Source organism: Amblyomma maculatum, chromosome 2 (genome assembly GCF_055883805.1).
Source record: "Amblyomma maculatum isolate TAMU_Amacu chromosome 2, ASM5588380v1, whole genome shotgun sequence".
NCBI lineage: Eukaryota > Metazoa > Arthropoda > Arachnida > Ixodida > Ixodidae > Amblyomma > Amblyomma maculatum.
Window position 1 is genome coordinate 216897052 of NC_139345.1, and position 16849 is coordinate 216913900.

Sequence of the window (16849 nt, forward strand, 5' to 3'; positions counted from 1 at the left end):
TGGTTCGTCTCTTTCTTTTCTCGATCTTCGTCGCAGTTTGTTTTCAGTCACTAAGGGTGAAATACCGCTGCACTGAGAAGTGCATCTGTCAGCATTCGCTGCACGAAGAGATTTTACCACGCTCCACCGTGAGGCAGCCACGGTGGCACTCGTGTCGAACACATCCCTGCCGAATGTATGACACTGCAAGAGTGGCGGCCATCCACGTGGTAGCGCATGAGTACGCAGAAATTGTACAAGTGCTGCTAAGTCGGCTGAGTGCATGGAGTCGAAGCATTCATGATACATATCTGACCCCACAAGCGCATTCTACTGTCCTAAGAATGCAAAGAGAACGTTTTTGCTGCTTAGAACCCACATCGCGAGACCTTATTGAAAATTGCCAACAATTCATCATGTCGCCAATAATAATATTCGGTTGCCACGGACCTCTGAAATTCGCCAATTTGGCCGAAAGTAGCCACCAGTGGTAACCCTGTCCTCAGCCGCGACTTGCATGGACGATCTTGGTTTTTTCTTGTTTTTCTTTTTTTTTTCGCAGGGTGCGTGATAAGTGCAGTGAACAAAACATTTCACACCGCAGTATGCAATGGAGTGCGAATAGAGGCTTTTGCTCCAGCAAAGAACTCTGCGTGCGGCTCTGCCTCTGCTTCACAGCAAAGTTTCTTTATGGGACAGTGACCAGTTCATTCGGTCAATTTGGTGAATGTATGCCACTGTGTTTTGGCCTTAAACCTTGTGAAAGTTTATTAATATGGTGATACTATGTTACAGCACAATTTTAAGTATTTCTTTAAATTGTAGGGCACTGGAACAGGCATGTGAAGGGATAAATGTAGTTTCTCAAGCTGATTCTAAGGGTAGTACATGGCTTTATGACAAGCTTTTGCAATATTCGAAGGAGGTACTGTCACATATTTAGTATACATTTTCTCTTGAAGAGCACAGCTACACACTGATGTCATTCACATTGCTGTAGCTGCATTCTAGAAAAGTTAGAGTTGTCTGAAACTTCAAATGCGTTTTTCTCATTTCGGTGTTTTTGGACGCTACACTCAGATTTACGGGGCATTTTCTGCGTTGTTCTTCAGTGACATTGACAAAATAGGTGTCATTGTAATCATACTAAAAACATCTGGGGGTGATGCTATTCATATTGCACTGATGCAATTCTGGTAATTGAAAATTAGCATGATAATGAGAGTTAATCAGAGAAAAGTCTATGTAGTAAGAGTTGGTTTGTTTCCTTGCCTATAAATTGCTTTCAAATCAATAAAAATAGCATCACCCCCTAGAGCATGTCTGTGGCATTGAGTCTATGCAATTATTGTTTGCATTTGGCAAGGCAAAATTACCAAAAAGCCCCGTAAGAAGTACCTTTTGATTATTTTTTAAGTCTACAGCAGTCCAAGAATCCAAGTACACATTTGAAATCAGCATGAAAAACTGATCAAGACTGAAAAGTTTCATTCAGATTGGACAAATAACAAAGAAAATTATTTTAAGACCCACATCCCCCCCTTAATTAAGTCAGAATTTCACTGAATAAGAACTCAATCTTTAATTTTTGTAACATCTGCTTAGTGCGCACAAGCAATTTGTTTTATATCCTACTCGATAAAAAGATATTTGATGTCTGTTTCATCGTACAGACGTAGCCAAGGTCATTCACAGGTCAACATATACATGAAGGCCAGTAAGAATGCTCCCATTTTGTTCTCGTTGCTCTTTAGGAGAGGAGCATGAGCGCAAATGCAACATTCTCCACGATCGCTTGTAGCGAAATTTTCGTAATCTGCTAAGCTTTTTCAATAACTTTTTATTCAAAAGCGCATCATCTTATTCTGTTTACATTGCACCACCCATGGCCGATTTAACTTCGGGATACCACACTTAATTATGTCCTGCTTGACCAGAGCTACGTTGTACGTGCATATTTAATTCGTTCATAAAAATCTTAATGACCTTCAAGAAGAAAGTTTAATAATTGAGAAATAACGCTGCGTGACTTTGTCCAGATCCTAACAATGTTTTCTCGCTTTTTAGGGTCGGTGATGAAGAGTCACTCAATGAAACTCGCGAAAGTGATAGTATCTGTTTCACAAGTTTGAGCCTGTTTCGACAATATCACGCTGGAGTGACCGCTCAAAGTAAAAGAGTTACCTTCAAAGCAGTTTTCGTGTCCTTTTCTGAACGAACATAGGCATGGGCAAAGGTGAATGGAACTCCCAGTGTGGCTTCTTACGACTTAATATAGTATATATACAACAAAACATGCACGAGCTGCAGGCGTTTGTTATTGCGATATTCGTCGTGTGGCCAAAAAGCAGTCACAATAATTAAGAGTTGCAAATGATCAAGTTTCAGCGCAGAAGTGCAACGCACATTGCAGCGAAGGGTCGCGCCGCTGCGCCTTGCTCTCCGACCGCAAGGAATGTGAAAATATGTGTCATTTTCCGTTTTGTGCCTCGTGGCGCAACCAACCGCACCACAGCTTGCAGGAATATCGGGAATTATGCCCGAAAACACAACAAGTGCTGCGCATCCAATACAGACGACCCAAGCTTTTGTCTACACCAGTCACAGCTGTCGCCAGCTCCGCCGCACCTCTACTGACGTCACAGGCTGACGCTTGTCTACAGGGTTTCTACATCATTTAGGTATGACTTTACGCTGCCTGCATTTCAAAGGTTCACCCTACTGTTTCAGCCAAAGGTATAAGCGGACATTTTGTAGACTGCAGTTTTCTTTAAAATGTCTTTCTTCTTTACATATTGTGAGCCCTCCACCGATCTTCTTTCATTTGTATATACCATGATCTTCTTCTTCCTCTTGTACATACCATCATCATCGTCCCGCAGCACCGGCTCCGGCGCGAGCTTGGGTTTTCTCCATCAGATTAAATGCTGACACGGCATACCTTGCCTTGCCTTCACGACCTTGCCGTCTGGACCTGGCCTTCTTTCACAAGTGGTGGAGGTGAAATTCGATCCCCTTGCTGCCTTGTGCCCTGCCTCTCGCTGGAGCTACGTTCCGGTCGCCGTTTAACAACTACCATCGTCATGTCAACCGAGAGCAGTCCCGACCCGGCCGGACCCTCTACCTCGGCTACACCGCCGCCTCCGATGGTGCGCACACGACAACGCGACCCGCCGCTGTTCGCTGGTCGTCGCGACGAAGACGTCGATGACTGGCTTGACACCTATGAGCGCTGCAGTGCCTACAACCGGTGGGATGATGCTTTGAAATTTCTGAACGTATCTTTCTACCTTATTGAGGTCGCCAGAAATTGGTTTATTAACCGCGAGCCCCACACCACAAACTGGTCCACCTTCAAGCAACAGTTCCGACAGTACTTCGCCGACCTGGCTGTTCGGACGGAGATCGCAAGGAACAAGCTCGCTACCCGCCGTCAAGGTCCCAATGAGTCCTATGCATCATACATAGAGACCGTGCTGGCACTCTGTCGGCGTATCAGTCCCGCCACGCCGGAATCTGAACGTGTACACCAAGTCTTGAAGGGAATCAATTCAATGGCTTATAATACCCTAGTTGCCCAAAATCCATCAAGTGTTGATTCCATTATAACGACCTGCCAACGCCTCGACCAGCTACAGTCCTCCCGATTGCAGCCCGGCTTCACTACTGCCCCGACCTCTACTGACCTCGATATACGAGCCATGACTCGAGCGATAATCCGCGAGGAGCTCCAAGTCCTCAGCCCTTTCTGCCAGCACGGGTGCGATCATTCGTCTCCTCCTTCTAATGACGCCGGCCTCCGCCACATCATTAAAGAAGTGTTGGCCACTATCAACCACCCTGTCACACCTGATCCTCCTGCATCTCGCCCAGCACCGACGTACGCTCACGTCGCTGCATCCCCTCTTCCTTTTGTTCCCCCACCCCAAGCACCACCCTACAACCATATCAACGCCATGACGACGGCACAACCAACGCCACCCTATTACGCACCTTGGCGCCCCTCTCGCCCAGTGTGCTATTATTGTGGAATTCGAGGACATATATCTCGCTTTTGTCGTCGACGCATTCAGAACGAGCGACGTGGTTATGACGCCTTCGAAAGTGGCATACCTGCATATTATCAGCGACGACCAATTCCCAGCCAACCTCGTCGATTCTCTCCACCGCCGGTATCCTCGTCTGAACCAAGTGGGGCTCATGTATCCCGACGCCGGTCCCCTTCCCCATACCGCCACTCTGTTTCGCCACTTCGACCAGCAACAACTGTTCCTGTCCGTAATTCGGAAAACTAAGCGATGCAGTTTCCGGAGGTGAAACTGCACTTTACAAACTTACAAAAAGTCCTCCTCATCGCCCGTATAATATGATTTCCGTTTTAGCTGAAGGATTACCGGTCGAAGCTTTGATTGACACAGGAGCTGCACTTTCTGTTATTCATGCTGATTTGTGCCACCGTTTGCGAAAAGTAACGACACCATATGATGGACCTGAACTTCGTGGAGCAAATGGCGTCCCTCTGTTCAGCAAAGTGTACAGTTCGAGTTGTTATAGACGGTGTCCGCCACCATGTGCAGTTTGCTGTGCTTTCACCGTGTGCGCATTTGATGATTTTTGGATGGGATTTTTTGTCAACCACTTCAGCGTTAATTTCTTGTGGCGACCGTGTCATCCATATGACAGACAGTGATTTTTCGTCTGACATTTCTGCACGGCATCATTCCCTCATTGCCGCAGCTGATACTGTATTGCCTCCACAGTGCGAAATACTTATTACCGTTGTTTCTGAACACATCAGTGACGGGGATGTACTCATCGCACCATCTCATCGTCACCTTGCATGTGGAATCGCCTTCCCATCAAGTCTTGTACGATTCCGCAGCAGCTCAGCGATAGTAGCTGCCACGAACACTTCCCCTGAATCCCTCGTGCTGACTAAAGGAACTTCCCTGCCATGTATAGTGGATGCTCACCCTATATCCATGATGGTGCTCACTGCCCCGCTACCTCCGCAACGTGATTCATCGCAAGTCTCTCTTTCCATGCTGTCGAAGACAATCAATCCGAACCTCATGCCACACCAACGTCAAGAATTGCTGCAATTGCTTCAAGCCTACCAAGCCATTTTTGATGCCACTTCCCCACCACTGGGACAGACTGGTGTTGCACATCACCGCATCCTTACCGAAGGTAACTCAATTGTACGCCGACGACCTTATCGGGTTTCTCTCTCGGAACGAAAAGTAATTGAAGATAATGTCAATGACATGCTCCGTCGCGATATTATTCGTCCATCAACAAGCCCATGGTCCTCCCCAGTAGTATTAGTTAAAAAAAAGGACGAATCGGTATGATTTTGTGTTGATTATCGCGCGCTCAACAAAATTACCCGTAAAGATGTCTACCCGATGCCGCGAATAGATGACGCCCTTGACTCTCTCCAAGGCGCCGAATATTTCTCGACCTTGGATCTCCGCTCAGGTTATTGGCAAATACCTATGCACGAGGACGACAAAGAAAAAACCGCTTTCGCAACTCCCGACGAACTTTACGAGTTTAATGTTATGCCCTTCGGCCTTTGTAACGCACCCGCAACATTTGAAAGAATGATCAATACTGTACTTCGTGGCCTCAAATGGAGAACCTGTTTATGTTACTTGGATGACATTGTTATATTTTCGTCAACTTTTACCGACCATCTCACGCGCCTGAATGAAGTCCTCACGTGTCTTGCTTCAGCGGGCCTTCAGCTCAATACCAAGAAGTGCCACTTTGCAGAGAAGGAAATTAAAATATTGGGACATCTGGTTAGCCATGACGGCATTCGCCCAGACCCTGAAAAAATAATCGCGGTCTTGAACTTTCCTCGTCCGCAACGAACTACAGATTTGCGCAGTTTTCTCGGCCTGGCGTCCTATTTCCGGCGATTTATAAGACATTTTGCAACTATTGCTGCGCCACTTCATGAACTACTTAAAGCGCGCAGCCCTTTCGTATGGACTGAACAGTGCAACACTGCTTTTAACGACCTAAAACACGCCCTCACATCAGATCCAGTTCTTGGCCACTTCAGCGACAGCACTCCTACCATCCTGCACAGTGATGCCAGTGGTCACGGTCTTGGCGCTGTACTTCTGCAGCGCGATGCTACTTCACGTGAGAAAGTGATTGCCTTCGCCAGTCGGACCACGACTCCAGCTGTGAAAAAATACACCATTACCGAGCAGGAATGTCTCGCCGTCGTCTGGGCTGTTCAAAAGTTTCGCCCTTACCTATATGGTCGGCATTTCACAGTTGTGACCGATCACCATGCTCTTTGCTGGTTATCTTCCCTGAAAAATTTGACAGGCAGACTTGGCCGTTGGATTCTACGCCTGCAAGAATACCATTTCGACGTCGTTTATAAATCGGGTCGCCAACACCAAGACGCCGACGCTCTTTCTCGCTGCCCGGTTTCGGAATCAGCCTGCTGTTATTCTTCACAATGCATTTCCACCTCTGACCACAGCCGATCATCGCTTCCACCGACGCATATCACTGCAGTTTCTTTTGACGGCTTTGAGAACAAGCACGCTCTCCACTCACAGCAATTAGCTGATGCCTACTGTCGGCCCATCATCGACCGCCTTATCGGCGCTTCGAGCCCACCCAACGCTAGGCTTCGCCGACAGCTTCACAATTTCAAGCTTGAAGATGGCATACTACGCCGCTACGTGTATTATTCTGATGGAACGCGCTGGCTCCCAGTCGTACCGTGTGTGCTTCGCCCACGTATACTAGCGGCTTTCCACGATGACGCTACTGCAGGTCACCTTGGTTTTAACAAAGCATATGACCACGTGAAAAGACTATTCTTTTGGCCTGGCCTGTCTACCACCATAGCTAAATACGTTGCTTCCTGCCACCTGTGCCAACGTCGCAAGCGGCCGACGTCTTCCCCCGCTGGTCTCCTACCCTGTCCCGGCACACCATTCGACGTAGTCGGCATCGACTTATATGGTCCCCTACCTCTCTCCAATGGGGGTAACCATTGGATTATAACAGCTGTCGACCACCTTACACGCTATGCTGAGACGGCCCTTGTACTGACTGGTTCCGCTGAAGAGGTAGCTAATTTCTTTTTGTGGTCAATTGCATTGCGTCATGGCGCTAAGTGACCGCGGGACGGCCTTCTTATCGACAGTTGTATCCGAAGTTCTTCGTGCGTCATCCACCCTCCATAAGACAACCTCAAGCTACCATCCCCAGACTAACGGTCTGACTGAGCGATTTCACCGCACCCTATCGGATATGATATCCTTGTACATCACACCGGATCATCGAAATTGGGATACTGTTCTACCATTCGTCACATTCGCCTATAATACTGCAGTACAGTGGACTACCGGTTACTCCTCATTTTTCCTCGTTTTCGGCCGTCCTCCCACTACAATCCTCGACACTTCCTTCTTCTCTACGCCCGACTGCTCCTCATCCTTACCAGCCAGTTCTTATCCCGTGTGGCCAGATGCCGTCATCTTGCCCGCCTCAACACAGAAGCGTGCCAGCAAGACTGCAAGAGTCGCTACGATTCGAAGCATCGCGTGGTCTCTTTTCGTCCTGGTGACGAAGCACTGCTCTATACACCACTGCGCACCCCTGGCCTTAGTGATAAATTTCAGCGCCGCTATCTTGGTCCCTACAAGTTAATCAACCAAACTTCCCCAGTAAACTACCAAGTCACACCTGTTGATCCCCCAGCTGACCGACGCCACCGTGGAACTGAAATTGTTCACGTATCTCGCTTGAAGCCGTTCGTGCGCCGCGGTACATCGGTTGGTTAGGAGCAGCCAGGCTGGCCGCTTCCGACCCCCCGGGCAGATTGTGAGAGCTCTCCACGGATCTTCTTTCATTTGTATATACCATGATCTTCTTCTTCCTCTTGTACATACCATCATCATCGTCCCGCGCCGCCAGCTCTGGTGCGCGCTTGGGTTTTCTTCATCAGATTAAACGCTGACACGGCATACCTTGCCTTGCCTTCACGACCTTGCCGTCTGGACCTGGCCTTCTTTCACAATATGTACACCTTTGCCAATATTGTTCAAATTTCACCTAAGAATCTTGATTTAGCAAATTATAAGAAGCACTTTATCCAATCTCACATGAAAAATCAACTTGAAGTACTGCAATATATTTTAAAACTCGTAGCTGATAGACCACGAAAGCTTAAAGGAAACGCAGTCATGTTTTCCACGGTAGAGAAAACGGCAAGTGGCAGCACAAATGATGCAAGCATGGCTGCAGGGTTTACCTGAAAAATTTTCTTCCTTCCAGAGCACTAGTGAAACTCCATGCTACTGTGCTCAAAAAATGATTTAACTGTTTTCAGCCTAAATGTGCATTTCCTTCTGAAAAAATGAACTCGGTTTCAAGTGTGCAATGCCTAGCATCATGATGGACTGTAAAATAAGTGCGCAACAAAAACGTGACAAAGAGGAGAAGTGGACAATGACGGCACAGAACTGATAACTGCGCCGTTGTTGTCCACTTCTCCTCTTTGTCACGCTTTTGTTGCGCACTAATTTTACAGTCCATCATGGTTCACCAACTCGCCCAATCAGCTGTTCGCCTAGCATCAGTTGTGGTTACCGCTCAGCACGAGTGAAAAATGCCTCAGTAAGGGTCCTACACCCACCGGGCGACAGGTGGGCGGCTGCACTGGTGTACAGCTGGTTGGTGTGGCAGTGGCAAGGCACCCTCAGCAGAGCGGGCAGGCGCCAGGGCTGGCCACCTTCCTGGCAGAACACCAGGGGCACTGTCACCAGCCTGCAGAGGCGGAGAACAAGCTCACCTCTGCTGCTCGCGAATCCTGTCAGCACTGAGTGGTCCACTCATTCCTTTGTCTCACTGTCTGTATGCGTACTGTTCATACCCACAGCTAGACCAGCAAAACACAAAAAACTATGGCCTGGACACAACAAAAACAATATTTAAGAGCTTTGCAGGTAGGCAATGATTTTGACTGACATAAGCCCTCGTAGAAATACAGTGACAATTGCAATTGTATAACCTGGTCCGAGTCCACTAGTACAAACGAGAATCTGTTGTGTCATAGATGATTAAAAATACGCACACTCCAGCGAGGCTCTGTCACCTGTTAGGAGGACGGCGAATGGCTGTTTAGTGGTCACCTCAGAGATTTGAAGAGTCTTGCTTTTACGCATTGCAAAGGGTCCAGTAGCCCGCAGTGGTAGCTTTTGTTTGCGAGCAATGAATCAGGCATCTCTCTGGCACTCCGAAACCAATGCATTGCTCAATCCATGCAAGTGTTCGACCAAGAGTAGTCGTGGCACTTCCACTGATGTCTGTTAGGCATCCTTGTCTCACTTTTCTAATCCTCTCCATTACATTCCGAACAGTTCGTTGCAGTGGTCGACCCAAGTTACGCCTAAAAGGTTTCCCATAGTGTATAGAGAGTTAATAATCAATCATGATAATTTAGTAAGTGCCCCACCAAAATGCTTCGAGGGAATACTGAAACCTTGCATCAAGTCAATACTGGCCCATTATGGAAGCAGGATATCACCAAAAACCTCACTCAATGGTACAGTGGCCTACGACTCTAAGCAGGAACCCAGGAAAATTGGACAAGTTATTTTTACTTTTTAGCATAAATAATCATACAGCTTCCACGACTCACAAGTGTGGATTTACATCCCTTGATTCTAGTAGCCATGCTAGCAGGCGATCCACGCCCTTGACAACTTCAGTGTAGCTCTCCGCTGCTCAAGTTAGGATGCGCTGAATGCTTCCTGCCCTTTCCTCAGTTTTGAAAGGGAACAGGAGGCATTGGCAAGCAATGGTGTTGTTGATAATAATCCAATTTTACATCAACTATATACAGATTCCTTGCTTTGCTTTTTCACCAAAGCACTAGACCCCGCCCCCCATTGTAAACTGCACTGCACTAGAAATAGGAAAAAAAAAAAACGTTATCTAGTACCTTTAGCATTTCATTTTCCAAGTAGCTAATCTTTAGCTGTTGTCTCTGGTGATAGAAAACAAAGCAACTAACATTGTAAGCCAAAATGGAGGTCAGCAAGTAGTCTTATGGAATCAGTATGAGTGGTAGACGACTTGCATCCAAGCACCAGGCGGAAAACAACAGTACCAATTTTGTAGTCATGAAGCGAAGACATGTTGAACTATACTTTGTGCTTTGATGGTCAGCACACCTGCTAGTACTATATTTTCTTGCATATAACCAAAGTCTAAAATGGGGAAAAAAAAGGGTTAAAAACTGGAGGTGTGGGTTATCTACGTTTTTGTTTTTTTAGGAAAAGGGGGGAGGGGGGGGTGAAGAATGGTCGCCTTCATGGCAATGCACAGCCTCCTGTACAGAGCCTGCCATACTTATGCATCTCAAAGCAATGAGGGGCTGTTTTCTTTAGCACTGCCATTACAGTCATTGATTCTGCAATGCCATGCAGCCCAAGCTTACAGCATGCTTTGCTAACACATTGTTGGGCAGTTATGTTTAGCACTTTCTTGTCCGCGAGAAAAGTAGGGGCTTTTGTGTGGTGTCAAAGAACTTTTTTTTTTTTACAATAACTTGCTTGTTAGAGGAGTGTATGGTAGCACATTATAGAAGAGGAAATTCTCTTCACAATGGTATTAGTCACAGTTAACATCTTTACTGCATAGGTGATGAAATAAAAATTATCGAAAAAAAAATTGCAGCTAAAATAAAAAAAAATCATACAAACAGCAAAATTTCTTCACATAAAAAAACATTTAAAAAATTGAGATATAAGATTTTAGAACAGGGACCAAGATAACAATGCTGCAAATTATAGCTTTCTAAGTACAGTATTACTCAAGTTAGAAAAGAAAACGACTATCGTGCCACCGTGCGAAACAGTTCCTTGTTGCCGTGAAACAGAGGTTTGCTGCACGTCTCACAGAAAACATTTGCTTTTTGTTCCACCTTTCTTTCTTCATAACACAATTTGCAGTTCTTGTACTTTTCCATTTTTGGGGGCTTGTGCTGCAACCCCTGAGGTTGATCATGAGGAGGAAACAGAGGGCCAACATTGGGGTCTCTATGTTGTGGCTCACCAAATCCAAGCAGTTACTCGGCCAATTTTTTAATTTTTTTTCATCTCTTCTGATGCGACAGCTCGCTAAGTTTCGTCTTTTTCGCCGTAGGAAGGTTTTTCCAAAATATGCATCCACACATATTTGTTCGTGTCACGCATATCTCCTTGATGATCTCCGTGATGAAGAATAGCAGAAAGAAATCGATGGCTCTGGAGTAGCGCCGCGCGGTGCTGCGGCGCGCAATGCCGAAGTCGACTCCTGGCTGCCTACTAGAAGAAAACAGGACTTTCTGCCATCGGCGAGTAGTTCCGCCCAAATGACGTTGACACCCTGCAGATAACAGTTGTGACCTTAAGAACATTCAGATTTCTACCCATCAGCGCAAAGCAAAAGCGGAACTTTTTGAAAGAGAACACGAAGCTTATCAGGGCATGGCCGTTGACGTTCCTGGTCGGTTTGACACAGTTTCGCTGTCAGTGCTGAAGTCTGAAGAGCTGAATTCGTCTTCAGAGTCATCACTGTTGCTGTTAGCATCTACAGATCAGCACTGAGATGCGTCAGTATCCGTGGAAACCGCCCACTTTGCCCAGCAGCAGCAGCAGCGGCGGCGGCGGCGGCGGCGGCAGCAAGCAGCAGCAGCAAGCAGCAGCAGCAAGCAGCAGCAGCAGCAAGAAGCAGCAGCAAGAAGCAGCAGCAAGAAGAAGAAGAAGAAGAAGAAGAAGAAGAAGAAGAAGAAGAAGAAGAAGAAGAAGAAGAAGAAGAAGAAGAAGAAGAAGAAGAAGAAGAAGAAGAAGAAGAAGAAGAAGAAGAAGAAGAAGAAGAAGAAGAAGAAGAAGAAGAAGAAGAAGAAGAAGAAGAAGAAGAAGAAGAAGAAGAAGAAGAAGAAGAGCAGCAGCAGCAGCAGCAGCAGCAGCAGCAGCAGCAGCAGCAGCAGCAGCAGCAGCAGCAGCAGCAGCAGCAGCAGCAGCAGCAGCAGCAGCAGCAGCAGCAGCAGCAGCAGCAGCAGCAGCAGCAGCAGCAGCAGCAGCAGCAGCAGCAGCAGCAGCAGCAGCAGCAGCAGCAGCAGCAGCAGCAGCAGCAGCAGCAGCAGCAGCAGCAGCAGCAGCAGCAGCAGCAGCAGCAGCAGCAGCAGCAGCAGCAGCAGCAGCAGCAGCAGCAGCAGCAGCAGCAGCAGCAGCAGCAGCAGCAGCAGCAGCAGCAGCAGCAGCAGCAGCAGCAGCAGCAGCAGCAGCAGCAGCAGCAGCAGCAGCAGCAGCAGCAGCAGCAGCAGCAGCAGCAGCAGCAGCAGCAGCAGCAGCAGCAGCAGCAGCAGCAGCAGCAGCAGCAGCAGCAGCAGCAGCAGCAGCAGCAGCAGCAGCAGCAGCAGCAGCAGCAGCAGCAGCAGCAGCAGCAGCAGCAGCAGCAGCAGCAGCAGCAGCAGCAGCAGCAGCAGCAGCAGCAGCAGCAGCAGCAGCAGCAGCAGCAGCAGCAGCAGCAGCAGCAGCAGCAGCAGCAGCAGCAGCAGCAGCAGCAGCAGCAGCAGCAGCAGCAGCAGCAGCAGCAGCAGCAGCAGCAGCAGCAGCAGCAGCAGCAGCAGCAGCAGCAGCAGCAGCAGCAGCAGCAGCAGCAGCAGCAGCAGCAGCAGCAGCAGCAGCAGCAGCAGCAGCAGCAGCAGCAGCAGCAGCAGCAGCAGCAGCAGCAGCAGCAGCAGCAGCAGCAGCAGCAGCAGCAGCAGCAGCAGCAGCAGCAGCAGCAGCAGCAGCAGCAGCAGCAGCAGCAGCAGCAGCAGCAGCAGCAGCAGCAGCAGCAGCAGCAGCAGCAGCAGCAGCAGCAGCAGCAGCAGCAGCAGCAGCAGCAGCAGCAGCAGCAGCAGCAGCAGCAGCAGCAGCAGCAGCAGCAGCAGCAGCAGCAGCAGCAGCAGCAGCAGCAGCAGCAGCAGCAGCAGCAGCAGCAGCAGCAGCAGCAGCAGCAGCAGCAGCAGCAGCAGCAGCAGCAGCAGCAGCAGCAGCAGCAGCAGCAGCAGCAGCAGCAGCAGCAGCAGCAGCAGCAGCAGCAGCAGCAGCAGCAGCAGCAGCAGCAGCAGCAGCAGCAGCAGCAGCAGCAGCAGCAGCAGCAGCAGCAGCAGCAGCAGCAGCAGCAGCAGCAGCAGCAGCAGCAGCAGCAGCAGCAGCAGCAGCAGCAGCAGCAGCAGCAGCAGCAGCAGCAGCAGCAGCAGCAGCAGCAGCAGCAGCAGCAGCAGCAGCAGCAGCAGCAGCAGCAGCAGCAGCAGCAGCAGCAGCAGCAGCAGCAGCAGCAGCAGCAGCAGCAGCAGCAGCAGCAGCAGCAGCAGCAGCAGCAGCAGCAGCAGCAGCAGCAGCAGCAGCAGCAGCAGCAGCAGCAGCAGCAGCAGCAGCAGCAGCAGCAGCAGCAGCAGCAGCAGCAGCAGCAGCAGCAGCAGCAGCAGCAGCAGCAGCAGCAGCAGCAGCAGCAGCAGCAGCAGCAGCAGCAGCAGCAGCAGCAGCAGCAGCAGCAGCAGCAGCAGCAGCAGCAGCAGCAGCAGCAGCAGCAGCAGCAGCAGCAGCAGCAGCAGCAGCAGCAGCAGCAGCAGCAGCAGCAGCAGCAGCAGCAGCAGCAGCAGCAGCAGCAGCAGCAGCAGCAGCAGCAGCAGCAGCAGCAGCAGCAGCAGCAGCAGCAGCAGCAGCAGCAGCAGCAGCAGCAGCAGCAGCAGCAGCAGCAGCAGCAGCAGCAGCAGCAGCAGCAGCAGCAGCAGCAGCAGCAGCAGCAGCAGCAGCAGCAGCAGCAGCAGCAGCAGCAGCAGCAGCAGCAGCAGCAGCAGCAGCAGCAGCAGCAGCAGCAGCAGCAGCAGCAGCAGCAGCAGCAGCAGCAGCAGCAGCAGCAGCAGCAGCAGCAGCAGCAGCAGCAGCAGCAGCAGCAGCAGCAGCAGCAGCAGCAGCAGCAGCAGCAGCAGCAGCAGCAGCAGCAGCAGCAGCAGCAGCAGCAGCAGCAGCAGCAGCAGCAGCAGCAGCAGCATCGTAGCCATTTTGCAAGCAAGGAACGCCAGTTACGTCACTCGGAAACTACAGTAAACCCTCGTTAACGCGAACTAGCATATCTCAAAAAATCAGTTAAGTTGAAAACTTCCCACGCCGCGCATTCACCTCCCATAGGTGCTATTTATTAGCTCCCGTTTATCTCGAAGCATTTTTCAGGAGTAATGCGGATATCTCGAAATTTTGACCGGAAAGACCATAGGCAAAGGTCATTACCAAAAGGTGAAAAATTCCCACGGACGCAGCCATTTTTCACCTTGGGAGCAGTCATGTGAGCGCCAATCGCACGCGGGGGCAGATGAGTCTTATTGGGCGTGGTTTGGTCAGCTGCCCTCCGCATGTGCATACTGGCAAGAGCGATTTAGTGATTGTGTGGTTCTGTTTCGTCGCGCCATGTGCATGAAGCGTTGACTGATTTTTGTTGTGTATGTGGTATCCACAACAAAGTTGAATGCAGCGGCGGCAACCAACAGCTTATGCGACGCGTTTAGCAGCTCGAGGACGCTTATGTTGGGCCGAATGTCAACGTGAAGCGGGCAAGCATTACCCAGTTCTTCCTTCAAAAATTATAAAGTTGAGTTTTTCCTGAGAATTCTTTTCCGTTTATTACAAACGCTCCCTTTGTGCAGTAGAGTGTCGACGGACGTGATGGGCCGAAGGCCGCCAAAGCATCGCTGTCGCTGTCACGCCCAGGTTCTGGGTTTGTAGAAAATTTTGCGTATCACCCAGAAGCAGCTCGCTAGGCAGCCAATCGCAAAAGGCTTTAAGCTACTCGATTTCCGTTCTGCTTTTCTTTTTTCTTTTTGCGCGAGCGAAGTTGGTTTTCCTAGTCCGGTTCGAGCGAAGAACCTGCAGATGCTCACTTCGTCTGATTCGTGCATATATGAGAGCATCGAGACAATTCAGTAAAAGCTTGGTAGGTAGTAAAGGAAAATAAAAAGGCTAGTGTGGCTAGATAATGTTAATTTTCGAAAGGAGCAAGAGGAAGTCGCTGCTTGCAAGGCAGTGTAGTAGCGCACCGCTGAGCTGTGACTTTTCTCTTTTTTTTACACGCGATGCGTTACAAAAAAATTCATCACTGTTTTAACGTACGTCATGCTGTTTAGTGTTAGAAACGAGATACAGTCGAACCCGGTTATATCGAACTCACGGAATATCCCCTTGAAAATCCCATGCAAAAATATAGGAAAGCCACGTCATATATCGAACTCAATTTCATCGATCGTTCGATATATCGAACTCCGCACCACGCACTCGAAAGTGTGCCTTCCCCAAAGATGATCGCATCACCCTCGGCTGTTTGCCGTGTGACGTTTTCAAGCCATGCGCGGAAGGAATGAGAGGGGACAGTTCGGCGACGGCTGGTCTGGGCAGCACCGCACCCATTCCCCAAAGGCGCGCGCATCTGCAGTTATTATTTTCCGCGCACCAACACATGACGTTTGCAAGCCAATTGCGTGGGTGTGCCCATCCTTTTGCCAAGCTATCTCTCTCCTTCAGCATGCGCTACGCATGCCATTTGGACAGACTTTGGACGCTTTCTCCAGCGTGTGTTGCGAACCCTCTGCGCGTGGCGGCTGACGTGGCTATGGTACCTGCGGACGTTAAAAAGTGGCAGCTCTCTCTGTTTTTCTTTTTGCGAGTCATTCTTTCTTATCGTTGTGCTGTTCGGACGTTAAGAAGCGGCAGGTTTTTTTTTTCTTTTTTTGCGGGAGTCGTTTATCCTTGCATGTATGAATCAACGAAAGCACGCGGTCAGCTGTTGCGATCATGACGCCCGCCCCAAGCGCGGCATGATAAATCGAACCAGGCTTGTACGTGCAATCAAGCCATCACGGGCACTCTGCCAAGTTCCCTCCCCGCCACTGCAGGAATTATCAAAAGATAAACGCGCACCATCGACATGCAAGCGAAAACGCTCGCGATTCCTGCCGCAGCGACACAGAAACCTTGTATTGAGCTGCCGCGGTGGCTCGAGCAGCGAGAGGGACACAGTTCCAACAAGTTTGAATTTTTCGCTCTGTCGCTGCCGCTCGTCGCTGAGATCTCTCAATCGCTTGCATGTGAGCGAGCTGGCCTTAACGCTTTCTTTCTTTTTCAAATTTTTCGTGCAAAAGTGCAGGGTGGGTTCATTATGCGAGTGGGTTGATTACGCGACAAATACGGTATCGTTCTTTGCATCGTAAGTGCCGTCACAAGCAGATTTTTGTATATCGAATTATCGATATATCGAACTATTTTGCGATCCCCTTCGAGTTCGATATATCCGGGTTCGACTTTATAGCGTAATTGTACTCCCCCTGACCGAACGACGAGCCGTCGGTAACAAAGCAACGCTGAAAACGCGCCTCTCTCGCAGAGTTCCGTCACTCTGTGCGGTATGCACCACCGGCAACGTCGCGCGGCAGATCGCCAGGGATTGTGGACACAAATTTTCGGCATTTTGTTTAACTCAAATCTCAGTTTATCTCGGAATTTTTCCCGGATTTTACAACTTTGACTTAACGAGGGTTTACTGTATAAGAACGGCCGAGACGCGGCGAAAAGAACAAACCGAAAGCGAAACTGAAAAAAAGGGTTGTTCTATTACCCACTGGATGCCGCCACTTGTCAAGGAGCGCTTTGAAAGCGAAAAAATTCGAATCGTGGAACCATCGATAACGGGTTATCGATGGGACAGGAAAGTGTTAGGCATCATGGGTGTGCCTTCGCGGCAGTTGTTCACAGCCCGTTTTAAAGGTATACTGAACAAACATACAAGAATATTGAGAAAACACCAC

The 16849-nt window shown here is 49.4% G+C and overlaps 1 protein-coding gene across 5 annotated transcripts in view; it reads right to left on the reverse strand.

Moving 5' to 3' along the window:
* The window catches only part of LOC146201292 (ubiquitin carboxyl-terminal hydrolase 4-like), a 158412-nt gene that overhangs the window by 24393 nt on the left and 117170 nt on the right, over positions 1-16849 (reverse strand). For all 5 annotated transcript variants that reach the window (XM_084595751.1, XM_084595749.1, XM_084595748.1 and 2 more), the window contains exon 13: positions 8657-8787. In XM_084595751.1, coding sequence (XP_084451877.1) covers positions 8657-8787 — 131 coding nt within the window. The remainder of the gene's footprint in view (positions 1-8656; positions 8788-16849) is intronic.